This window comes from Lemur catta, chromosome 2 (assembly GCF_020740605.2).
Source record: "Lemur catta isolate mLemCat1 chromosome 2, mLemCat1.pri, whole genome shotgun sequence".
Taxonomy (NCBI): domain Eukaryota; kingdom Metazoa; phylum Chordata; class Mammalia; order Primates; family Lemuridae; genus Lemur; species Lemur catta.
This window is the reverse complement of record NC_059129.1, coordinates 43,651,738-43,676,223: the sequence shown is the minus strand read 5'-3', so window position 1 is coordinate 43,676,223 and position 24,486 is coordinate 43,651,738. Positions and strand designations below refer to the sequence as shown.

Below are 24,486 nucleotides of genomic sequence, written 5' to 3'. Positions count from 1 at the left end.
AAGATGCGAGTCAGACGGCAAATTGAGGGAGCAGGAGGCTCTGCTGAGGAGGGCAGGCAAGTGACACGTGTCTGGGAGGCAAAGCCACATCTCCCAGGACAGAGGAGGGGTGGGGAGGGAGAGGGCACCATGCAGTTTTCTGGTTCCTGGTTGCAAGATGTGAATTCTCAGGCCAACAGATAAACCTATACTCAAAGATTGGTTCAACGCACAGAAGACAAATGGAACTCCCCTTCCTTTACAATCCAGTGCCTGCACCCCTCCACTGCTGCACGTATCAGACGGGCTACATTCGATTCATCTAAGTCCGATCGTTTTAAGATTTTCCAGGCTCCCTCTTGGCCCGGGACCATCCTGACTTTGGGAAGCTGGGTTCCTTGCCAAGCTAGACAGAGCTCCCTTGGAGTGACCCACGATCATGGCCCACGGGCAGGGTCTCCCCCGCCCACATCTCATTGTCACCGTGCCCACAGGCCCGGAGACACCACGCTTGTCCTTCGGGGATGACGGCCTTGTCGTGGGTTTTTCCTGACACCAAAAGAGCGAGGACCCCGCAGCAACAGTGGACAGCCGGCAGGGCTCCCACGCCGCTGAGGCTGCCTCCAGCTGCTCCCGTTCCCCTACTGACCCCTCAGCAAGTGTCTGCAGCTGTCCCAGGGCAGCTGTGGCCACTCTTCTCCAGGGCCCAGGGGACTCAGAAGCCGAGGCCACGAGGGCCTCTGGTGCACAGCAGCTTTGACTGAGGAATACCCCGTCTGGGCCCCGCTCACACCTTAATCATCTGGGCCACGTAGCTCTCGGGGCCCGTGTAGTCTGTCTTGTTTTTCACACGGACCAGCACGATGAAGTATAGGTAGTTCCACATGTTGTGCTCCAACTTGATGTGCTCCTCAAATGACACCGTCTTGTTGTCAAACTTGTCCCTCTCCAGACCTGAGGATGCAGAGGGCAGGGATGAAGCCGTCAGCCTCCAAGAGCCACTGTGGGGCCCCCTGCTGGAGGGGATGCAGCCTCGATGCCCTGTTGTTGAATGCTTCTGACACGCTCTGGGCTATTTGGGTCACTTCTATTTAAAGTACCAGCCACTTAGCCTGGAGGTCCTGCCCCGCCGCAGCTGCAGACTCCTGCAGTGGCAGCCAAGGGCTCTGGGAGCAAACGCCAGAATTCCCAAACTCCTGAGCGCCCCAAACCCAGGGGAAGCAGGAAAGGCTGGAAAAGGGAGGTCCTGCCGGTGACACCTGCCCCTTAGTCTGTGGTGGCTGGTGAGGGGACCAGCGCGTCGTAGCAGGGGCGGGAAAAGCACTGGACTGAGTCTGGAAGCTTGAGGCCACTGCCTGGCTTCAGCTTTCTCAGCTGTACACCGAGAGGATTTCCCACTCTGTTCCATTACGCCAAGTTCAGGCAGGGTCATGTTCTCGGTTCTGGGATGAGCAACTGAGCCTTCCATCCCCCAGTCCCAGGGCAGGGTGCCCCAGTGCCCAGGCCCCTGCCGTGCGGGAACTAGGCCCTCACCACAGATGAAGCACGTCGTCTTGAGAATCTCCTCCTTCTTCTGCTTCTCGCTCCGCAGGTCGGCAAAGGTATCGATGATCACCCCAAAGATGAGGTTCAGCACAATGATGATGACGATGAAGAAGAACAGAAGGTCGTAGACCACTCGAGCCGGGAAGAGAGACTCCTGCAGGGGTGAGACAGGGAGGCTAGACCCCATGGTCCCCAAGCTCACTGGCAGGACAGGACTCAGGCAGGGGATCAGGGCTGTGGTAAAGGGACCCAGACCCCAGCAGAAGGAAGTGAGGGCCTCTGGCTCCAGGGGCCACGAAGATGGCAGAGTGGGCCCACCCTGGCTCCACGGAGCAAGAACTGCAACCAGAGCCCTGAGTCTGGACGAGGACAGGGCAGACTCAGACGGGACCTGCCGGGAGGAAGCCCTGGCGAAGCAGTCTGGCGTGGGGAGGTAGGGCTACAAGTCTCACCTTGTCTCTGGCCCTGACTTTTGACTAGCGGAAGAGCCAGCTCTGAACTCTTCTGCCCCACCCTCGGGACGCCTGGCCTCACACATTCTAGAAACCCTGTCTGGCCACGGAGGTGGCTTCTCACCCCCGAGCAACTAGGGAGGACTGCCCTTCAGGGAATGCCGGCTGCCCAGGCCAAATCCTAAGGCCTCCTTGTGAGGCCGACTCTGCACCCCCGTCCCTGCCGTGCACGGTACCAAGCCAGTGGCCCCGGCCGAGCCCTCCGCTGCCTGACTCACACCTTCCTGAGCCCTGGGGTGAGGTTTGGCTGCCAAGGTCTTTCCTCGTGGCACCCAGAGTGAGCTGGGGGCAGGGGGCCAGCTCAGCAACAGGGACACGCACTCGGCTGGGTGTGGAGAGCAGGGAGAGGGTTACAGATGAGAAAGGCTCAACACGGAATGTCTGGGGGAGGCCAAGGACAGGACTCTGCACATCTGCTGACCCAGACAGGGGCTTGGGCCCGCGGATTTGGGCTGGGCCGGGGTGCTCACGTCTTTGGAGGGCTTGCGGAGAATGTCACCCACACCGCCACCGTTGCGCAGCCCGTGGTTCATGACAGTGACGATGCACATCAGCAGAGTGTCACAGGCCCGCTCTGTGCTATCCAGCTCCCCGTCCTCTGCAAGCAGACAGTGTGCTCAGACTCGGGCCACCTTCCCCCGTCCTGACTCCCGCAGACAGACTGCTCTCACCTTCCAGGACCTCGGGCACCGAGACCCCCGAGACACAGTCCATCTTGTCCCCGCTGCAGGTGCCCACAAATGTAGTGGCTCCATGTGGCATCCCCAGGGGGCTGGCTGGAGGGGATGTGGACGAGGTCACCAAGAGGCCCAAATGTCTGGCCTTACCATCCCCCGGCTCTGTCCCCCACCCACATCTTCCAGGAAACCTTCCCGATGCTGCCAGGTCTCCACTGTCTGGCTACAGTGAGGGTCCTTCATGCCTCTGGGCCCCCTGGGCTGCACACTAAGGGCAGGGCCGGGTCCCCATATCCCAAGCCCTGGCACACGGCAGCCCCTGCAAACACCGAGTTTAATGTGAATGACGGCGTCTGCCTGCGAGGGGGTCCAGCTTCCAAGCAAATGGCTCTGGGCCAGAGACTCAAGGCACTCCCACGCCCTCGATCTGCCCCGGGAAAGAGGGAGGCCGCCTGGTGTGGGCCACACCTGCCCAGCCGCGAGAGGAGAAGCAGGGAGCCTGGGGGACAAGCACTGCATGTAGGTTGTGGTCCTGACGCCAGTCACCTGTGAGGCCCAACCCTGTCCCACACAGCCCCGCCAGGAGAGGAAGCCCCCAAGACCTCTGGAGCGGTTGTCGGGGAGCCGGTCGACCTCGAGGATGAAGTCGTCCTTGAGGAAGAGGAAGCCGACGATGGAGAAGAGGTAGACCAGGATGAGGGCCAGCAGGGCGGTCAGCAGGATGGAGCGGCCGTTGCGGGTCACGCTCTTGATGACGTTGAACAGTGTCTCCTCTCGGTAGATGAGGTCAAATAGCTACAGGACAGGGAGGTGGCCTTGAGGCGCCGGCCAGCCCGTCTTGCTGGGGATGCCATGATGGGGTCCCCAGGCTACTCCAGCGGGGCCTCTGCTGAGGCGGAGTAACCGAGCTGGGCGGGCCTGTTGGGACCTTCTTGGAGGAGCCTGGAGCTCGAAGGCCACAGAAAGGGAGTGCCCCGGGGACAGCATGAGGGGTGACATGGGTGGGCGAATACCAGACACAGAGGAGGGACTGGCCGGCTCTTACAGCGCACTTGCCACATGCTAGAAAACACGCTCAGCGCTCTCCCTGCATCAGCTCATTTCGTCCTCAGTCATTCTAGACGGTAGGGGCTGTTATTATCCCCATTTTACAGATAGGGAAACTGAGGCATGAGGCAATTAAGAAACTTGTTGAAAGTTACACAGCTAATAGCGGCCAAGCTGGATGCAAACCCCTGGCCCAGCTCCAGAGTCCAGGCTTGAACCGCCACTCTATAGGAGAGAGGGTCGCAGGGCCCAGGCCAGGGTCAGGCGAGGAAGACTCTGAAAATCCACTCCTCCTAGCCAAGCAGCAAAAGGATGGACAGACTGGTGCTGGGAAACCGCTAGCCACTCATGGGACGCCCAACCGCCCGTGCCCCAGGCAGCCCGCCAGCCAGCGGGCCTCACCAGGATGCTGTAGAAGAGCTCGTGGGCGAAGAGGCCCAGGACACTGGTCAGGATGTAGCCCACGTGGTAGAGGAATTCCATGTCCATGACCATGGCTTTATAGCCCCGGATGAAGGTGCCACGGTTGCCCACGAAGCTCACCACAAACACGATCTTGTTAGTCAGCTGGAGGTGAGCGCAGGCACGAGTGTCAGTGCCCCACCAGCCACCCTGAATCCTCACCCTGCCACCGCGCCCAGCGGAGGCCCAGCTCAGAGGCTGGCGCTCCAGCGGCATGAATCAGCCCGGCAGGCCCCGCACTGATGGGACGGCACCCGGGAAGGCATCTGGGCTCCTGGGACTCAGAACAGAGAAGCCCCTTAGGTCCTCAGCTCCAGAGAGAAAGTGAGGCACAGGAAAAGGAGGGTGGGGCAGGGGTCTGGCCTTTACGGTGACTGGGAAAATTAGGAAAGGCACTTAATTTGCATCTGTTAGGAAACTGTCATAATATGCAAATCTTTGCTGTCTGCAGCAGGAACAGCGCCGTTGGGCAGCGCAGTGTACACGCAGCCCGGAGCCGGCGCTCCAAAGTGACTCCTGTCTGTCTCTGAGCACAGGTGACCCCAGTTGTCAAGGGAGAGGGAGGAGGCAGAGTGGCCCCAACTGCTGATCTATGACGAGCTTGGGGTCCCAACAGAGAGGAGGGGATGGGACAGAGCAGTGGCTGCTGGGACAGCAGGCCAGCTTCAGGGCACTGCAGGGTGAGCCGGGCTGGCCTGCGGGCGGGTCCCCAGCACTCACGTTGAGGGCGCCCAGGATGTTGAGCGTGGGCCCGATGCCCAGGTAGTAGATGGAGCGCAGGATGAGCGCCACGATGAGGGGCCGGACGCTGTAGCGCTTGGTGAACAGGGCCGCGATGGAGAAGCAGATGAGGATCCAGAACAGCAGGGAGATGAGCGGGGAGCCCAGCACGCCTGGGGGCGGGGGGAGCGGGGCTCCGTCAGCCACCACGCCCTGGCGCAGTCCAAGAGCCACCGAGGCGCCACCCTCCGGGAAGCCCTCCCTCTGAGTTCCTGGTGCCTGTTTTAGCCTCCTCCACTCCCCCCGCACCACCACGCCTGAGGGGGCCGACCCACGGGAGGCGACCGCGTCTGGTTTCTCACACGCGTACGCATGCGCCATCGCCCGCGGAGTCAAAGACCCTGCCTGTCCCCCGGGACCACACCTGTGTCTCTCCGCGACGGGTGCTCCTCGCTCTCTGCGCCTGGCCCCTCAGAGGCCAGCCGGCCGAGGCTCTGCCCAGCCCCGCTCGCTCCTCACCTGTGGATGCGCCCTCCACGTAAGGGTAGAAGAAGGCAATGATGATGTTGATAAACACTGCCAGGTTGAAGGAGATGCTGCCCCACAGGGTCATGCGGCGGGAGAACCAGTAGATCAGCGGCATGCCTGGGGGGGGAGGGTGGCAGCGAGCTGCTGTGGAGTCCCCGCTCACCCTCTGCCCGCCCCACGAGGGGCCCCACTGCCAGCCCAAGCTGCAGGCCCAGGCAGGAGGAAGACTGGTTGATGGGAAGAGCCCCTGGTTGGGGTGGGGATGGGCGGACCTAGGGGGCAGCAGTGAGCAGCCTCGGACCCGCCGCCCTGCCCTCCCGCCCGCGGGGTGCTCACTGCGGAGCTTCCGCTGCCACTCCATCTCGTTGTGCAGGAAGGAGGACTGGTCGAAGAAGTCGCTCACTTTGCTGCCCTGCTCGTCCTGCTCCGTGGTGGTGAAGAGCCGGTGCTTGGTCTCCTCTGTCAGGAACTGGCAGATGCCGGGCACGGGGAACACGATCTGCTCCATGCTGCGGTCCTGCCGCACGATCTGGGCACACAGCACCCGGTCACACCTGGCCGAGGCACGCATGCGCCCACCCCGCTGCCCGCAGGCCCCACCTCGATCTGGGACGTGTGGTTCTCATAGTAGGCCAGGGGGTCCTCCTCCTCTTCCTGCGCCGGCGCCGAGGACTTGAGCATCTGGGACAGCTGCTTGTTGTTGAGGCTGAGCTGAGGTAGGGAGGGCGCCGAGGTCATGCCCCAGACCCCACAGCCAGGCCTGGCACCCGACCCCCACTTCCCAGCTCTGAACTACACCCCAGCGAGTGTGCCCCCAGGCCAAGCCCAGCCCAACCAGGACCCAGCTCCAAGGGTCTGGTGCCAAAGGGAGGGCAGCGGGCGAGCCATGGCCAGAGACTCCCACTGGACAGTCAGTGCCCTCCTCAGTCCCGCCCAGGTGCGGCCTGGGCCCTGCACGAGGCTCCCAGACCCGCCCAGACCCACCGGGCCTTGCTTCCCCTTCTAAGTCTGGCTTCCAGCCCGGGCTGCCAGGCCCACTCCCTGCCACCCGTCGGCCCTGCCTCGCCCCCAAATCCTAGCCTGGCTCTCGGGTGCTAGGGCCTCACTCAGGTCCCCATCACAGCTCCTCCAGAGTTCCTGGCTCCGCCCCCCACCATCCCAGAGTCCAGCCTGACCCTCAGTCCTCAGCTCTGTCCTTCTCCCCAACTCCGTCATGCCCGGCCCTCAGCCCTCAAACCCCAGCCTGGCCCCCAGACACGAGCCCAGCCAGTCTCCGCCCCACCACGCCCCTAGATCCAAGCCCTGCCCAGCCTCAGCCCTCACCATGGAAGAGATGCTCTCGGCCTCCTCCTCTTGGATGCGCTTCACCGGCTTGAGCAGGTGCTGCAGCTGTTTGTTGTGCCTGGAGAGCTGAGTGAGAAGGCAGAAGTCACCGGGTGTGGTGGCTGGGGGCATGGCCGCCAGGGCTGGGGCCCCAGGTGGAACTGGTACCTGCAGTGCCAGGATGTAGATGTTGTGGCCCACTTCACGTGGGCTCACCTCCGAGTTCTCACGCTCCTCCTCCTGCAGGTAGGCCTTCTTGATGACGTCCACCTGGCGGGGGCAGCACCTGCTCGAATGCCCTCCTCCTGGGGGGTAGGGCTGGCTGGGCCCCAATCCCCATGACACACCTGGCCAGTCCCGGCCCCCACCCGCAGCCCGGCCTCACCAGCTCCTGGGGCCGCAGGCTGATGAGGATGCGCTCGGCGTTCTCGCTGTCGTGCCGGCTCTCCATCAGCGCCAGGAGCAGCTTGGACGCGTTGTCCTGGTGGAGGGGGGGGGGGGGGGAGGGCAGGTCACAGTCTGAGGGCCCCCACCACACCCCTCATGACCTCCCTCTCAGACTACTCCATAACAGCCCCTCCACCCCCAAGATGTGCCACGACCTTCCCACCCCCGTGCCCCCAGGCTTGCTGGGAACTGTCCCCATAACCACCCCACCTGGGGCCTGCCTGCACCCCTACCCTGTGGCAAACACACTCCACCACCCAGACAGCAGGAAGTCCTCAGATAAACCTGGAACATATTTGCTTCTAGAGCAACTGCATGTCCTAGCATGTCTGCTCACACATGCACTCTTGTGTACATATAAACATGCGTATGTAACACACATGCAACCTGCACACATGTGCACACTCGACACAGGCATATACACATGTGCACACACATCCCGTGCACGCTCACGCGGGCCGACCACAGGGCCCCACCTTGAGCTGCAGCACCAGGTCCACACGATACTTGCACAGGGGGCTGATGTCATTCAGGATCAGCGCAGTGATGATGTCTATGCCGTTGGACTCGTGCGTCACGATGCAGGTCTGGCAGGAGGCAGTGGGGGCACATGGGGCCCAGGCCCCTCAGCACTGTGGCGGCTCCAGAGGCCTCAGCCTCCCTCCCTGCCCCAGCCGGCTCCATCCGCCTGCACGCCCACACCGCCACCCCGGCTGCCGCTCACCTGGTTCTCATGGCAGGGGCCCTGGCAGTACTCAGTGAGGGTCTCCAGAGTCTGGATGACGAGGCCCACGTTGTCCTCGTTGATGTAGAGCCCCAGCAGCCCCAGGCCCCCCGTGGTGCTGCCGCACATGATGTCCAGGAACTGCAGGGTCTCGCACACCAGATTGTAGTTGGTCTTGTTGTTCTGACAGCGCAGGAAGTTCTGCAGAGCACAGGAGGGAGGGCACAGAGCGGCTGCAGCAGGGAGGGAGAGGCGGGCCCAGGGAGCGATCCTGCGTGCTGGGGGGGGGGGGTGCCGAGGCCGGGGGGCAAGGGAAGGGGCAGTGCGTGGCCAGGCGCTCACCTGCAGGTCCCGGTTGTGGTTCTCGCACAGCAGCTGCAGGAAGCGCAGGATGGGCTGCATGATGAGCACGGACGTGCCCATCTCATTGCTCTGCACGCGCTCGCCCACCTCGTGCCCCCGGCGCAGGCTGGGGCCCAGTGAGTAGCGGGACGAGGAGCCAGGCATCGAGAAGGAGGCCACACGGCCTGCGGGCGAGACCCGGTGAGGCTCGGGCTGCTGGGAGCGCCAGCCCCCCACCCTCACCCGGCGTCCCTCCCTGGGCCGTGCACAGCTCCTCCTGTGACCCCGCCTCACCCTGCACCCTGGGCCCCTGCCCTGCACCCCTGACCTTTGGCGGAGGCGTCTGCTGGCTCGCGGTCCTCACGCGGCTGGCTGCCTAGGTCATTCATGTTGACTGCCACCGTGGACTTGGTCTCCTGCTGGGCCCGCTTCATGCGGTCATGCAGCACCTTGAAGAAGCGCTCTGACTTCTTGTCACTCGTCATCAGGTTGTAGAAGGATTTCTGGAGACGGACAGGGGGTGGGGAGCAGCCTCAGCACTGGGCCTGGCTCGACACAGCCCTTGGTGAGGCCACGAGGGCCCCACTCTCTGCTGCAGGGACAAGGATGGGGCAGGTGGGTCCCCAGACGTGTCCAAAGCAGACTGAGGTAGGTGGGGAGACAGAAGCACCTCTGTGCCCTGTGACTGAGGCTGGTGCGGGGCCAGGGGGTCAGGACCATCAGAGGCGGAAGGGGAAGGGCCTGTTGGGCCAAACTGCTGTCGCTGCCCTGCTGGAGGCCTGCCCCAGCCCCTCACCAGCCCCCGTAGCTGCCCGTGGTGCCATGTCTGTCCCCCACACAGCAGCCAGGGGGATCCCTTGAAGTCCAAGGGATCCTTCCTCTGCTGGAAACCCTGCGGTGACGCCACTCCCCCAGAAGAAAAGCCACAGCCTCCCAGTGTCCACGAGACCACATGATGCCACCTCTGCCCCACACCAGCCACGCCAGCCACGGCTACATGGCCTTGGTGCCGGCTGCCTGCTCTGGCCCGTGTGTGTCCCTGTGCTCCCCTCCGCTTCCCCATCGCAGGGGCCTTCCCCGATCGTTCCGCTTACAGCAACCCTGCCCTGCACTCCGCGAGCCCCCTGCCCGCTCATCCCAACACGCTCTCCACGTTACGTGTGGCCTGCGCCTCGTGACTGTCGTCGCCACCGAGGTGCATGCACCAAGGCAACGTGGGTTGTTTTGTTCACTGCTGATCCTCAGCGCCTAGAACACTGCCAGGCACACAGACGGCGCTCGCTCAGCGTTGGTTTATCAAATGAATGAACGAATGAAGACAGAGCGATGAGAGAGGGCTTTTGGAGGAGGTAGGGAGGCCTGAGTTGGGGACAAAGGCGGAGGGGGATGTGGAAGCGGCCGAGAGGCAGGAGCGCATGGATGTGATGGGGCAGGACGGCGAGGGGGCAGGCTCAGGCCGGGCTGGGGTAGAGGGATGTGTGGGGACGGTGAAGGGGCCACATGACACGGGGGCAGATGTGGGGTTGGAGCTGAGCTAGCTGCCCAGGGGGGCCAAGACTTGTGCTGGCCGCCAGCGCCCAGGCCTGCAGCCAGGCCCCCACGGCCTTGGTGACTTGGCACACCTGCCCCAGCCCCGGGTGGGAAGTGCCCACCCAACGGAGGCGCGAGTCTGCCCCGGGCCCACTCCACCTGGATCTCAGTGTTGCCGCCGTCCAGCAGCCGGATGGCCAGGCCGATGCTCTCCTGGAAGATCTTCTCGTTCTTGGTGCTGGTGATGAGGTCACACACCAGCTTGGTGGCCCCCTCCTTGTCCAGCCGGCACTGAGTGGCTGCGATTGCTGACCAGTCTTGGTCCAGGCCTGGAGGGGACACTGCTTGAGGGGCACTGGTGGGGCAGGGGAGGGAAGGGAGGGCCCACGGCCCGAGTGAATGGGCACCTGCAGGCAGGGCAGGGGAAGGCGGTACTGACCGGTGCCCATGGGGTCTGGAAGGTCCCCTCTTGAGCTGGACTTCCGGTTCTGGAGGTAGTTCTGTAGCAGCATCTTGCGCAGCTGGTTGCCCTGGGGGAGGAGGGCAGTGAGGCCCCAAAGTGCGCACACAGCCCTGAGCCCCCGGGCCCTCCTGCCTGGCCCCGCGGTGCTCTCCCCGCCGGCACTCACCCGCTCCCCGTACTTGGTCTTCTTGAGCAGCATCTGCTGCAGGGTCCGCAGCACCTTGATGCACAGCTTCTCCTCCGACTCCATGAGGTCCTTGGTGTGCTGGATCAGCCTGGGCCGGGCGAGAGGGAGGCCCAGGGCCGTCCCACGCTGCCTCCCTCTAGCCACTTTCCCACCCTGCCCCAGGCAGGAACAGCCCCCAGGCCCTCTGGCCCCGTGAGCCTTCTCTGACCCAGGCCGCTGAGCCCCCACGGCCCCCACGCCCCGGCCGGCATCCCACTCACTTGGACAGGAAGCCGCCGCTCTCGCAGCGCTGGAAGGCATCACTGCCCTCCAGGAAGAGCAGCTCAGGCCAGTGCAGGACGTCCACCAGCACGGACAGCTCGGCCTGCACCAGGGGCTTCAGCCGCTCTTCCAGGGTGGTGATGATGTCCTGGGGGGGCAGGGCCGGGTCACCCCCAGGCCCAGGAGATGACCGGGGCTTAACCACCCTTTCCCCACCCGAACACCTGACAGCCCCACAGATTGCCGTGCCTGTCTGAGGGACCCTGGGCCCACAGAGACACCCTGAACGAAGCATGACATCTGTCTGCACAGAGCCCCTGGCTGGGAGCTGCAGACCTGGCTTTTCTCCCAGCCGTTCCTCTGGCTGTGTGACCCTGGGAAAGCCCCTGCCCTCTCTGAGTCTTGGTCTCCCGCCACATGTGGACAACCCAGCACAGCCTCTACAGGCCAACGAGACAGTGGGCAGAAATGTGCTGCACAGGCAGGAAGGCGCTGCGGGGGTGAGCTCCAACCCCGCTAGCAGGCGCCCGGGTTCGCTGGGTCCGTCGGGAATGAGGCCCTTCAGGCCCCTGCTGCAGCCCCAGAGGAGGGGCAAGCTAAGCAGCCCCCCCCCCGGAAGCGTGGGCAGCGCGGGAAGGAACAGCCGAGAACCCGCCCTTGCAAAGGGAGCAGCTGCCCAGTCAACCAAGAGCTCCCGCGGCGGGTGCCGGGCAGCCCCGCACCCACCTGCAGCTTCTCGATGATGTTCTTGTAGTCCCACTGGTTGGCGGTGGGGGTGACGCGGGGGAAGGCCCGCGTGGCCGCCTTGTAGCTGGGGGCGTTCCGCTGGGCGGCGGCTGCGGAGCTGGCACCACTGCTGAGCAGCGCGCTGACGTGGGCGTCCAGGTCCATGGGCAGCGAGATGGCCCGGCCCTTGGCTGGGGGCAGAAGGGGTGCTGGAGGGCTGCTGCGTGTGTCGGGGAGGGGGCTGTGACCAGCTGCCACACTGGGAGACGGGGCGAACTAGACCAAGGGTCTGGGCTGCAGGGGCCCACCCTGGCCCCCCCGACAGGGACCGGGGTGCTCTTTTCCCCTTGTTGGGCAAAAGCAGAGAGTTCCTGCCCTTTTGACTCCACCCGGCTCTACTCGGACCCCTCACTCCTCTCTCCGTCCTTCCTTCTCCTCTCCCCAGATGCTCCGAACAACCCACAGACCCCCCCTCCTGCCTGAGACCCTTTGTAAACACAAAAAACTAAAACAATCAAACAAAAAACTCTAGCTGGGGAATGCCACCCAGCATTCCGGAACCTCTGGGGACTGACTCAGAGGAGAAAATAGCTTCTCTCAACTGCCCAGATGCCAGGCGGACATCAGGCAGGACTCCCTGGGGGCCGGGAGCAGGCGACGGCGAGCTCAGGGCTGCGTGTTTATTGTGGCGGAGGGCGGGGCGGCGGCTGGAGCTGGCAAGTGCCCGGCACACTCACCCACCATGGCGAGGGTCCGGATACAGGCCTCCACGGAGCCCTTGTGCTGCTGCTGCAGCCAGGGGCAGTCGAGGAGCCGGGCGGTGGACTGCAGCAGCTGCACCACGATCGTCTGGTGAGTCTGCAAGAGCACAAGGCACCCACGGCTGCAGCCTGGACCACGCCCCGGACACCCCGGCCAGTGCCAGGGCTCGCCAGGATAGGCGTGGGTAGAAGGACACAGCCTTCGCTAGCTACCGTGTGCCTTCGTGCCAGATGGGAGGAGGCATCCCCATTCCTCAGCAGTGCACAACTTGCCCAGCCATACACGGCAGCCCTGTGAGTAACTCCCCAAGGTCCAAGCCTGGGGCTCATGGCCATTTTACTGACCGTTTAAAAATTTTTGTAAATAATGTTGTGAAAAGGTGATACATTTACATGGTTCAAAAACCAAAAGGTTATCAAAAGGCATACTTTGAGACCTCTCTCCCCCACCCCTGTCCCTGTCACCCTCATACCCCTACATCCTGCTGCCTGGGGCTGGTCAGAGGTGGGGAAGGCTGACACAATTTACTGACCTGAAGGCATCCCAGGATCCAAACAAATGTGCATCACAGTAAACCCACCCTTGCTGGGGGGGCAGGACCCAGCATCTTGTTTTTATCACTCTCATAGCATATCCCCACCCCAGCACCTCTAAGCAGCTCGTTCTATCAGTTTCTCACGTATCCTCCCAGTGTTTCCTATGACGTAGGCAGTGTAGCGGGTCTTCCTCAAGGGAGCCCGGCTCTCTCTCATTCATGGGGCTCTGGGGCTGAGAACTGGCTCGCGTCTGGGAATCGGGGGGTGACTCTTTCAGTGATTCAAACCAGACTTCTGGGCACTGGCCTCGAGCTTTTCTGCTTACACAGACCAAGCAGGCTTCAGAAGGCTGTTGACCTATCTCATTTCTGGGGACGCCAAGACCCACTGGCCAACGTGACGGATGTCTGCGTGTCGGAGCACCATGAGCACTGCGCTGGCCCTGCCGTCCAGTGCAGTAACCACACACCCGTCCTTGGTGAGCAAGCACCGCCACCCCGGGGCGCACCGGACCCACAGAACTTAGGGATTCCTGTTCGATGGTACCGTTCCCATTGGAATCCTGACCCACAGAAACTGTGAGATAATAAATGCTGCTGTTTTAAACTGCTAAATTTTGGGGTACTTTGTTACGCAGCGTAGATAACTAATACACCCGTATATCTTTCTGCTATTGTTTTATGCACAAGCAAGTATGAATGCAAACTCTTACTCTCCCCCTTCCCTACGCAGAGCCAGCCAAGCGGCGCTGGCGGGGTGGGAGCAGCTCACCTGCAGGGAGGTGCTGTTCTCCGAGAACGGGGAGCTGAAGAAGGCGCCGATGGTGTCCAACACGACGGTCAGCACGTACTTCTCCAGGGTGGGGTCGGCCAGGCGCTTTTCACGCTTACTGCAGACCTGAGGCGGGAGAGGGAGATGCCTGGGGGTCCGCACGTGGGGCCCCTGCTCTCCCACCCCTCCTGGGGGACTGCCCAGACCCTCAACCGTGCCCCTGCCCCCACAGCCCCACAGGGACGGACCCGAGCCATGTCCAGGGTGAAGTTCTCAAAGAGAGTCCAGATGTGGTTGCTGGTGTAGATCTCCTTCATCTCCACCTCCGTGTCCACGTAGCAGTGGTTCACGAAGTTCACATAGGCCATTTTCACCTAAGTGGTGGGCGGGGCCGGGGCGGGGCCGGGGCATGAGCAGGGCCAGGCGGCCAGCTCTCCCCACCGCACGGCGCCCATCGCCCGGCGTCCCCGTTCCTGTCCGCTCCCCCAGCGTCTCTTCACCTCCCTCGCCCTGTCCCACCATGGCGGGATTGAACAGCGCCCTGGCCCGGCTTCCACCCCCTCCGCGCCTCCGGCCGTCTCTCCCAGCCCCCGTGGACCCCCACCTCGGTGATGCAGTCCTCGTGCGTCACCACAGACACCACGTCCTCCAGCGGCAGCAGCGAGGTGCACTTGATTTCAGTGTAGACGTTCTTGCCCTCGGCGCAGGCGGCCAGCAGCTCCACCAGGGAGATGTGGTACATGAGGGGGCTGTGGTCCTCCACGCCGTCTCGAGCAGCCTTCATCATGTCCAGCAGGTGGGCCAGCGAGGCCTTGTCATTGTAGAACACGACCACGTCGTCACCGGCATTGGTCAGCTGCGGGTGGGTGGCAGGGGCGTGCTCAGACCCTCTCCTGCGCTCACCAGGGAGCGGCCGGGCTGACACCAGCCCTCGCCCGCTCTCAGGAAGACCCTCCCCTGCCTGAGTTTTTAAGGTCCCCCGGCTGATGTCTCAGGCCCTCTGCCATCAGAGCCGCTGACCCCTCAACCCAGAAAGTCCCCCTTCTCCTCACTGGAAAGAAGCCCCACTTGGGCTCATCTCGGAGGCAGCTTCCTCCGGGAAGCCCTGTGCAGTCCCACCCCACCCCTGCCGCCCCCGTGCTCCTACCGAGAGAGCAACACCGGGCCTCTCTCCTATCAGAGGCCGGGCTATGCGCAGCCATGTAACAATGGCAGTTACTGACACTGCACAGCACTGGCAGCACATGCCCTCTCGTTTACCATGCCCCCACCCAGTGCGAGATGCTCGAGGGCAGAGACCACACCAGGTCCGGGTTTAGATTCAGCCCATTGTCCTTCGTGCCTTCAGCTGACAGGTGTGCTCTGAGTCCCTGCCATGTGCCAGTCGTGGTCCCCGCCCCACCCAGGAGCAGCCCTCAGCCGGCTGCCCCCAGGCACATGCAGTCCTTGGCTCACGGCAGGTGCTTCCTTCATTTTCTCAGGCCTGTTGTCTGAGCTCTGCCAGGTGCCTAATGCCCCTGGGCCCCTGCGGTTCCGTCAGGCCGCAGCCGAGTCCTACTGGACCCGCAGCCTCAGTTCTTCTGTGTCCCCTCCCCGGCACGGCAGCCGAGTGTTCCTTTTGTGACCCGCCACCCAGTCTCCCTGCACCCCTGGGCCCTGCCCTCACCTCGGTCATGATCATGTCCTGGCACTTCTTGACGTACTTGCCCTCGGCCTTGATGACGGTGTGCAGGAAGTCCAGGTACTGCACGTGGCGCCCGTGGGTGGCCAGCAGGTGCACGAAGTGCTGCAACACGGGTTCGCTGATCTCGGAGCACAGCTGGTAGTTGTTCAGGAAGATGTGCTGCATGGTCTCTGCCTCCAGGAGCTGCGGTGGGGGGCAACCGTCAGAAAGGGAGTCCGGCCCGCCCCACCGCCCAGCTGCCCCCAGCGCTGCGCCCTCACCCCCGGCGTGAGGAAGAGGTGCAGCTGCTTGTGCAGCAGGGCCTGGTTGCCGGGGTTCCCCGCGCAGAACTTCTGCAGGAACTGGTGCGTGTAGCGCAGGATCTCCATCATCTTGGCATCGCCCTGGGCGCAGAAGGCAGGGGGAGGCTGCTGGGCCCACCAGGCACAGAGGCGAGGCCCGGTCCGCAGCCGGAGCTCGACAGGCACAGGGGTAGGCTGGGCTTGGGATGGGACCACGCAGAGGCCAGTGCAAGGCGAAAGCCGGGCCCCTAGAGTAGCACGGGGACATGGGGGGGGCGGGCGGAGGCTGCAAAGTGGGGATGAGGCTGGAGAGGGAGTGAGGCAAGGGGTCAGAGTCGGGGGAGGAGGGGGCAGGTCAAGAGGACCAGCCAGGGCTGAGACGAGACTAAGACTCGAGTCAGGAGCAGGCTGGGCCTGGGGACAGGGCCGGGTGACGATCACAGTCGGGGCTCAGGATGAGGCCAGCATTGGTATCATGGGTCAAGGAGAGGACCGGCCAGATTAGGGTCAACGTGGGTCACGGCAAGGAAGCCGAGGCTCAAAGTGGAGAAGCAGCTGGGATTATCAGCGATAGGGTAGAGGGCGGGGAAGAAGCTAGGGTCAGGGTCAAGAATCAGGGAGAGGTGGGGACACATCAAGGTCAAAGTGGAACAGGATGAGGGGTAGAGGGTCAAAGGCTGAAATGATAGGAAGGTCAGAGTCAGGGGTCAGGGTGCGTCTGGGACAGGTCAGTGTAAAAGGTCAGAGTGAGGCTGGTGCGGTCAGCATTAGGGACCGGTATATGGCTCAGGTGGGGTCAGGGTTCCGGAGTCAGAGGTCAGAGGTCAGGGCACCTTGTCGTAGGGGATCTGTAGCAGGTCCAGCATGACCTTGTGGGCGTCCATGTTCTTGAGCAGCCGTTGCTGCTTCTTCCTCATCTGCTCCCCGACCCCACACATCTTGTTCAGCCGCTCCAGGATCTGGGGAGACGGGCGAGCCCAGAGCCCTTGCTCTCCCCACTAGGCTGCCCCTGCCCTCTCCGGCCCCATAGCCAAGTTCTCGCGTGCACCCAGGACAGGAAGGGGAAGGAGGTCACAGCCGCTGAATCGGACTGTCACAAGCCAGGGAAGCACTAAAAACCCAATTCCACCCACAAAAGTAAATAGAACAACATGACTGTGAAATGGAATTTCAAGAAATTCCTTCAGCTTTAAAATAATTCCACCTGGACCTTGGCAGGGCTGTTTCTGACATGCAGGGAAGGCTGGAGGATGTCTACTTGGAGGGCCAGTGGCCGGCAGAGGAGGAGCTGCAGGAGGCCGGACCAGCGGGAGCCTCCAGGGCGGACGGGTGTGCAGAGCCCTGGCCCAGGGACCCTCGGCCACTCACGCCCTTGACGATCTGGTAGTTCTCGCTGCTCTTCTCCCCAGGTGGGTGCGGAAAGCCCTCCTCGTCCGTGGGCCGCTGGGAGCACAGAGCAGGTGGAGTCAGCCAGGCCCAGCCCTCACGGCAGTCCCGCCCCGGCTCCTGGCAGCCCGCTCACCTCCTTCTTGTCCTTGGCAGTGCCCACCTCCGCCTCCTCGCCCTTGCCGCTGCCCTTCTTGTCCACCCACAGCTCTGACTTCTCCACCATGGTCCGCAGCCGGTCCAGCTCCGACTTGATCACCTTGTAGTTCTCCACGTCCTGGGCTGAGATCAGCAGCTGCACCTGCGGGCGGAGGGTGCGCCTGGCTGGTGAGACGGCCCCCAGGTCTGCCTGGAGAACTTCCCCAGGCCAGGACTCCCACCCGCCCCGGTGTCAGCCCACCACCACCTGTCCCTCTCCACCGAGCCAAATCCCACTCTGTGTCTATGGCCCCACCATAAGCTCACCACCTCCAGGAAGCCTTCCCTGATGGCTGTAGGTGTCCCTGTACTCTCTGCCCTGAGCTGCCACATCACCTGTCTTCAGCTACTCACTGACTAGTGTCACGTGCTTCTGTGGCCTGTCACTTGTTCACTCAGACCCCAAACGGGCAGGGCAAAGCACACTGGCCTCACTGAACACTGGCTGAAAAGGAACCTGAGCTCCGAAGGCCTGGGCCCGCATTTAACTCCCACCGCCCTCACTCTGGGTCAGAGGGCACAGGAGGGAAAGCTCCCTGGGCCTCAACTTCTCCATCACACGGGAGGGCGTCATAACCACACCACCAGGGCTGCGGGAATGCTGTGAGATGGCGCAAGTCCAGCGCTCAGTGCCTGGTACACAGCAAGCATTTGCTTTTAAAGGCCGGCGCCAACGCGTATAGACATTTCACGGGGAGCTGTCGGACCACGTGACATCACAGTAACAAGCACCTTAGTGAAGGCCGCCTGCCTGCTAGGCACGACTCAGAGCTCTAAACATAGGTGCATGTAATAGAGTCTGCAAACTATAAAGTGCCGTCCACATCATAAGAAATGGCAGGCACTGAGCCAAGCTGGAAGGAGACAAAGGTAGCCAAGGCTCGGTCCTCACCTTTAAGGAGCTCAGCAAGGCTGAAAACCCCAAATGTGTACCCCAAGCTCCCCCCTGAGCTGGGAGCTCATGAATCATCCCAGCGCCCAGCACGGGCCTCATGCTCAGTGCCAGTGCCAGGTGGTCCCGTCACCTGCTTGAAGGTGTGCATGGCCTCCTGGCGCTGGCTGAAGTGCTTGAAGAGCAGCTGCAGGGCACCCGAGACCAGCGGCGCGTAGTCGTGCATGGTCAGGTGGATGAGCACGCGCAGGAACATGCGGCCGCCCTCGTCGTCCACCTCCAGCATGCTGCTCGTCTTCCTGGGGGCACAGGCACGTGTGCACCCCTGGCCCACCCTCTGCTGCCGAGGGGCGCGGGCACAAGCACACTCCCCGCCACCCGGTCAGCACATGCAATGCCAGCCTTCCAAATTTATTAATAATACTGACGCTTTCTCACCAGTTTGTAAACAGCCACTGCCTGAGCCCCCCCCGCCAGTGACCCCGCGTCTCCTGGGACCCCTCGGGGCTCCCCTTGCGTAAGCAGCTGAAGCAGGGACTCTCAGGACAGGCCCCGCAGGCCCCCGTGTGCACGACCAGAGATGGAGAAACCGTCACATCCTTATTTTCACCAACCTCGAACCAAAACGTAGCATTTCCTTCAGTGAGGAAATACTAGCGGTAACTGAGTTTGTCGCCAATAAACATCAGAGATGTTTTCACAGCACCTCAGAGTTGTTAACAGAAATCACAAAATACCGTTTATGTTCATCACTGCTTTGAAGTAACGTACTAATTACACCCACCGGGACAGCTTGTTATTTAATGTGTTAATAGAGAGGCACATATATAACTGTCACTTCAAATTTGTTTTCCTCAATATTTTGATAACTGTACCTCAAAGCCATTGGTTTCCTTTATAATTTTATGTGCTTTATTTTATGAATTTGAAATTGCTATTCTGAGAAGGGGTCCACGGGCTCTGCTAGACGCCAGGGACGAGCATGGCACCAAAATGACAGAGCTCCCTGTGAGCCCTCCCCACTCTGCCTGTCAGCCGAGTGTCCCCACACCTCCTCCCGCTGTGGGACCAGGGACACCCACGCAGCTCCTGACTCACGTCCTACTGTGCAACTAGAGGCACAACCGCCCCGAGTGGAGGCAGGGGATGGCCGAGGGGGCCGGACGCAAATAGCCCTGGAGCACCGGGCCTGGGCAGGCAGGGGAGGGTCAGCGCGCAAAGCTGGATGAAGGTCTGCAGGGGGGGACCGAGGAGGCAGGGCCGGCCCAACCCCACACACAGCCCTCAGCTCCACCCTGGCCTCACCCCACTCCAAACATGGCCTCCGCCTGCTCCCCGATGCGGTCCAGGTTCATGTTGGCAGCTGTGGGAACAAGAGGGCAGAGGGGGCAGGTGGTCGGTCCATGCCCAGGAAAGATGGGGAGCACGGGGAGAGCTCCGACCCCCACCCCAGCATTGGCTGGGTGGCAGCCCCTCTGCCTGCCCCTCCCTGGGAGGAGGAGCAGGATTGCTGGGACGGCGCAAGTGGGGCCAGAGCCACGGCAGCCCCACTGCCCTGTGGGGCAGGACCAGGTCAGACAGAGCCACCAGCTGGGCGTCAGGAGACCAAGCCCTAGTCTCACTCGGCCTCTGACCTGCTGTGACCTTGGGCAAGGCCCTGCTCCTCTGCGGGCCTCGGCTTCCCCATTTAGGAAATGGAGTGACGGGTCCCTGCCCTTCCCCATCACCGTGGCAATTAAATGAGACAGTGGAGGGAAAAGACCTCTGCAGACTGGCTGCACCCCACTGCCACCGGCCAGTCACGTGGCCGCGGCCTGAAGGCAGGGGGAGGCAGGGCCGGGGCTCACTGGTGGAGTCGAAGGCGGGGGCCGTGCCGTCGGCCCCGCTGTCCTGCATGGGGAACACCTCCACAAACTCCTTCTTGAAGACAGACAGCAGGTAGGAGATGCGGTAATCCAGGCGGACGTTGAGGATGAACTGGAGAGGAGGGAGGGTGCGGTGAGGACCGGTCAGAGGCCCTTCCTGCTCTGGAAGAGGTGAGGGGGACCCCGGAGGGGCTCTAGCTCTTGGGGACCGGTCAGAGGCCCTTCCTGCTCCGGGAGGGGTGAGGGGGACCCCGGAGGGGCTCTAGCTCTTGGGGACCGGTCAGAGGCCCTTCCTGCTCCGGGAGGGGTGAGGGGGACCCCGGAGGGGCTCTAGCTCTTGGGGAGGGTCCTCAGCACACATGTCCAGGGAGGCCCCAGGACCCTCTCCCCAGCTCCTGCCGCAGTCGTGGGGGATGGTGCCTCCGCTCAGCATGAGGCAGCGCGTACCCGCCCCAGGCTGGACGCTGACAGGAAAGGGAATGACACTCCCAGGTCCAGGCCACCTCTTGTCCTATTCTGCTCAGCCAAACAGTCCCTGGGGCTCTCAGAGGGAGGGGAAACTGAGGAAGCAGGAGAAGCCATTGAGGGGTGGGGGTGAGGACACAGGGTCTGCAGACACCATTGACTGGCCTCTGTCCTTGAGGCACAGAGCCCCTGGCCACACCCCAGGACACAGACATGGAAGACCCTGCCCCTGACCCCCTGGCCAGAGTGGGTCCCTTGCAGAGGCCACACTGCATTACCCCTCCTGCCCTCCCTGACAGCGAGGCAACGCAAGAGTCCTCGACCCTCCTCAAGACCCTACACGCCCCTCCCCGCGTGCTGCGGGAGAGTCTCGGACGAGACCAGAACAGGGTGACCGCATCCCCCTTGCACAAAATAGGTCCTCAAATCTCTAGCTCTGCTTCAGCATCCCCGCGACTGTGGGAAAGCCCTCACTTTCATTTTCCTCATCTGTAAAATGGGAGGCTGAGCTAGACTTTAGAGCACATCAGAATCGCCTGGAGGACTTGTCACAACAGACTGTGGGCCCCCTCTGCAGTGTTCCTGGCTCAGTAGGTCCGGGGCGGCCCGAGCATGTGCATTTCTAACACCTTCCCGGGTGGTGCTGACGCTGCCGGCCCAAGGACCACACTTGGAGAACTGCTGGGCTTGACAGAGACCACTTCGAGTCTTCCAGCACCACATACTGAGATGTGAGGGGCTCGCCCTGCAGCCCCCCGGCACCACCTGCTCCCAGCCCCCCACGGCGCTGCACACACCTGCAGGATCTCCAGGATCTTCAGCTTGGTCTCCATCACCACGATGTCTTCGTTCTCCTCAAACTTGCTTCTATCCAGTGGCTCCGCAGCGCCAGCACCAGCAGGCAGGCTGGGGGCACCGAAGACAGACTGCTTGCGGCTCAGCACCATGGTGGACATCATGTGCCCCACGCCCTGGATGGACCGCCGCACGTTCTTGCCTGTGGAGCAGGGAGCAGAAGGGGGTTACTGAGGGCGCACAGCAGGGCTGCCTGGTCTGATGGGGGAGGCAGTGTGTGCAGGACACAGCCTTGCCAAGGAAGGGACAGGGCTAACCCAAACCTGGGAAAAGGAAGACAGGCCAGGACAAAGGTGAGTTCTGTGGGGAGATGGGTGAGAATTCTCTGTGGGAATCCCTGAGAGCTGCTACAGAGCATGGGGAACTGAGGGATGCTGTGGGAGGAGCCCTAAAAAGCAAGTGCCAGCTCTAGACATTCTTTTTTTTTTTTGGAGACAAAGTCTCGCTCTGTTGCCTGGGCTAGAGTGCCGTGACATCAGCCTAGCTCACAGCAACCTCAAACTCCTGGGCTCAAGCAATCCTCCTGCCTCAGCCTCCCAAGTAGCTGGGACTACAGGCATGCACCACCATGCCCGGCTAATTTTCTTTTTTATATATATATTTTTAGCTGTCCATATAATTTCTTTCTATTTTTAGTAGAGAGGGGGTCTCGCTCTTCCTCAGGCTGGTCTTGAACTCCTGATCTCGAGCAATCCTCCAGCCTTGGCCTCCCAGAGTGCTAGGATTACAGGTGTGAGCCACCGAGCCAGGCCTAGACATTCTTGTTTAGACGAGTTTATGTGGCCTGGGGGCGTCTGTGAGGGCAGGGCTGCGGCTCACCCTCAGACGGGCTGTGCCTCCCCTCCTCCCTCATCACCTCCCCTCAAGACCAAGCCGCGCTGGAAAGCAACTCTGCCAGACCTGGTCCAGCCAAGGTTGCAGCGGATAGGGGTTCAAGACGCCCCCTTGCGGCAGAGCCCGGAGGCAGGTTGCACAGGGGGCTGATCAGAGAGGTCGCTGAGGACGGGCAGGGCAGTGGGTGGCCCAGGCCGGGCAGAGGCCTCACCGCCTGGGTCCTCGTAGGCCTGCAGCATGGCCGGGGGCCCCTGCACGCAGTCGATGATGCCCAGCAGCGTGCGAGTGAGCCGCAGCAGCTCGCTGAAGCTGTAGAAGCCGAAGTAGATGAGATTGTGCGCCAGGCTGACCACCTGCGGAGATGGGGCGGGGCCGTGAGGGTGGGCGGGGCCGCTGCACATGGGGCGTGGCTTCATGGAGGGCAGGCCTGGGCGGGGTTCCCGGGAGGGTGGGGCCTCAGGAAAGGCGGGGCCCTGCACTGATAGGGTGAGTGGCCAGGGAGGGGCAGCCGCGGGGCCACAAAAGAGCCCCACCACTGGGAGAGCCGTGTATGCCGTCCCCAGTACTGGCTCGGGCACGAAGGAAGTGGGGTCATGGGTGCCACAAGCCCCCCGCTGGGTGCAGCCTGAGGCCTGTGGGGGGCAAGCCAGAGCCCTCGGACCCCAGCCCCCCCAGCCACCTCGTAGGTGAGCTTGTTCTTCTCCTCGTTGGCAAAGGGCACGGCCTCGCTGACCACATTGTTGAGGTAGTCCTCCACGAACTCCATGGTGCTGGCAAACTTGTTCTTCTTGTCATCTCGGGAAGCGTTGAGGTTGGAATCATAGCTGGGGCAGAGGCGGAGAGGCATGAGGGCCCCGGCCCCCCGCCTGCCCCCCACCTGCCCCAGCCTCTGCTCCAGCCCTCTCACTCCTTGATGGTGATGGCTGTGGGGATCTCAGTCCAGAGGCGGGCGAACTTGACAGGTGTGACCAGCTCCTGGGGGTCACGGTCCACGTGCACGTGCAGCATCAGGTGGCAGAAGGAGGCGCGCAGGTCAAAGGGCAGCATCTCATCGGCCATGCACAGGAAGATCAGGTCCACGCCCAGCTGCTGGGAGATCTCGTCGATGGCCAGGTACTGCCGGTCCAGGCACATGCGGGCAAAGAGCTTCAGCTGGTACCTGCGGGCAGGGAGGACAGTGAGGACGCGGCAGGTGGGCCGGGAGGGGCTGGGTTAGAGCGCGAACACCCACCGTAACAGCAAGGGCACAATTCTGAGTTAGGTAAACGGAAAACCCATCGATCTCTCCCTCCACGCTAAGGAGGAAAAACACTTTCTAGCTCAGCCCGGAAGGGTCTTTGCGGGAAGAGGGATGTCTGAGAGATGAGGGGAGGCGGGAGGGGGGAGGAGAGTGAGGTGAGACGAGCCAGCCTCAGGGAGGGAGGCTGAGGGCAAGCCGGGAGAGACCTCAGAGACCACTTCACCTCCCGAGGGCTCTGGAGCCAGACACCTGGGTGTGAACCGAGGCTCCCCGCTTAGGGCTGTGTAGCCTTGGGCAAGTTCCTTTACCTCTCTGTGCCTCCATTTCCCCAACTTTACAAGGGGAGTGATGATAGTACCTACTTCATAGGGTTGCTGTGGGGCTCAAATGGGGGACCAGGTGAAGTGCGTAGAACCATGCCTGGCACGTGGCAAGCGCTGCAGGTCTAGTGTTATTAATAAAGGTATGTGTGTCTGGAGCCAGGCTGGGTTTCCTGGAAGCCTGGTTACTGCGCTGAGCCTGGCCTCGAGGCCACCCAGTGCTGTCTGGGCCACACAGTCGCCTTCCCGGCTTGAGGCATGCGGCGAGGGAGTGAAGGCAGGGACGCCTCGTCCCTAGGAGGCGGGAGCCCCACTGGAAGCCGGCAGAGCTCACCCGTCAGCAGGAGCAGGCTGAGGCCCACTCAGAAGGCCCAAAGGGCCCCGGGAGGGGGAAGGGGCTGGGCCGGGCACCTGTAGTAGCTGAGCACGTTCTCGTCGTGGGCGTTGCCAGCCCGCGCCTCCTGGGCCAGCTGCCGCACGCTCTTCTCATGGTGCTCGTTATTCTTGTCCGTCCACGTGAGCCACACCTCCTCCTCTGAGTACTCGATGCTCAGGTACTCGTGGGACTGGGCCATCTCCTTCACAGGCCGAAGCCTACAGGCCAACAGCACCCATCACGGTCACCGGGGCCAGGCCCCCTGCCCAGGCCTCCCTGCACATGCCCAGCCGCACAGGGCTCTGCCTCCCACGGGGAATGTGTTTCCACCCTGGGACCCAGACGGACCACGAGCATCTCAAAGATGGGGTCCTCAGCTCATTCTCCTCCGTGCCCCTTCCGCCTCCCCCACGGTGCTGGGCACAGAACTGGGCATGGCAGACACTGGGTTCATATCTGCAGACAGCAAGGGTGCCAGTTCCAGCCTGAACCCAGACGGGGCCCAAGCTCTAAGGCAGCGGGGGCGTGGGGTAGGTTGGGGCCCAGGT

At 62.6% G+C, this 24,486-nt stretch overlaps 1 protein-coding gene across 2 annotated transcripts in view; it reads right to left on the bottom strand.

Moving 5' to 3' along the window:
• Positions 1-24,486, bottom strand: part of ITPR3 (inositol 1,4,5-trisphosphate receptor type 3) — a 63,030-nt gene that overhangs the window by 1,981 nt on the left and 36,563 nt on the right. The window contains exons 18-56 of one of the 2 annotated variants that reach the window (XM_045543506.1): positions 23,974-24,156; positions 22,910-23,161; positions 22,682-22,826; positions 22,214-22,355; positions 21,111-21,310; positions 19,831-19,960; positions 19,289-19,346; positions 18,117-18,282; positions 17,030-17,194; positions 16,876-16,950; positions 16,341-16,466; positions 15,487-15,609; positions 15,209-15,409; positions 14,147-14,398; positions 13,791-13,916; positions 13,543-13,668; positions 12,211-12,331; positions 11,474-11,664; positions 10,747-10,895; positions 10,466-10,574; positions 10,276-10,366; positions 9,996-10,165; positions 8,635-8,809; positions 8,307-8,491; positions 7,965-8,165; positions 7,717-7,827; positions 7,179-7,274; positions 6,962-7,063; positions 6,794-6,880; positions 6,071-6,181; positions 5,807-5,999; positions 5,462-5,587; positions 4,943-5,115; positions 4,163-4,327; positions 3,316-3,508; positions 2,708-2,812; positions 2,507-2,634; positions 1,513-1,678; positions 773-933 (exon numbers count right to left, since the gene is read on the bottom strand). In XM_045543506.1, the coding sequence (XP_045399462.1) occupies positions 773-933; positions 1,513-1,678; positions 2,507-2,634; positions 2,708-2,812; positions 3,316-3,508; positions 4,163-4,327; positions 4,943-5,115; positions 5,462-5,587; positions 5,807-5,999; positions 6,071-6,181; positions 6,794-6,880; positions 6,962-7,063; positions 7,179-7,274; positions 7,717-7,827; positions 7,965-8,165; positions 8,307-8,491; positions 8,635-8,809; positions 9,996-10,165; positions 10,276-10,366; positions 10,466-10,574; positions 10,747-10,895; positions 11,474-11,664; positions 12,211-12,331; positions 13,543-13,668; positions 13,791-13,916; positions 14,147-14,398; positions 15,209-15,409; positions 15,487-15,609; positions 16,341-16,466; positions 16,876-16,950; positions 17,030-17,194; positions 18,117-18,282; positions 19,289-19,346; positions 19,831-19,960; positions 21,111-21,310; positions 22,214-22,355; positions 22,682-22,826; positions 22,910-23,161; positions 23,974-24,156 (5,779 nt within the window). Of the gene's footprint in view, positions 1-772; positions 934-1,512; positions 1,679-2,506; positions 2,635-2,707; positions 2,813-3,315; positions 3,509-4,162; positions 4,328-4,602; positions 5,116-5,461; positions 5,588-5,806; positions 6,000-6,070; positions 6,182-6,793; positions 6,881-6,961; positions 7,064-7,178; positions 7,275-7,716; positions 7,828-7,964; positions 8,166-8,306; positions 8,492-8,634; positions 8,810-9,995; positions 10,166-10,275; positions 10,367-10,465; positions 10,575-10,746; positions 10,896-11,473; positions 11,665-12,210; positions 12,332-13,542; positions 13,669-13,790; positions 13,917-14,146; positions 14,399-15,208; positions 15,410-15,486; positions 15,610-16,340; positions 16,467-16,875; positions 16,951-17,029; positions 17,195-18,116; positions 18,283-19,288; positions 19,347-19,830; positions 19,961-21,110; positions 21,311-22,213; positions 22,356-22,681; positions 22,827-22,909; positions 23,162-23,973; positions 24,157-24,486 lie in introns of those variants that run through there. The other variant, XM_045543505.1, reaches the window with a different exon arrangement.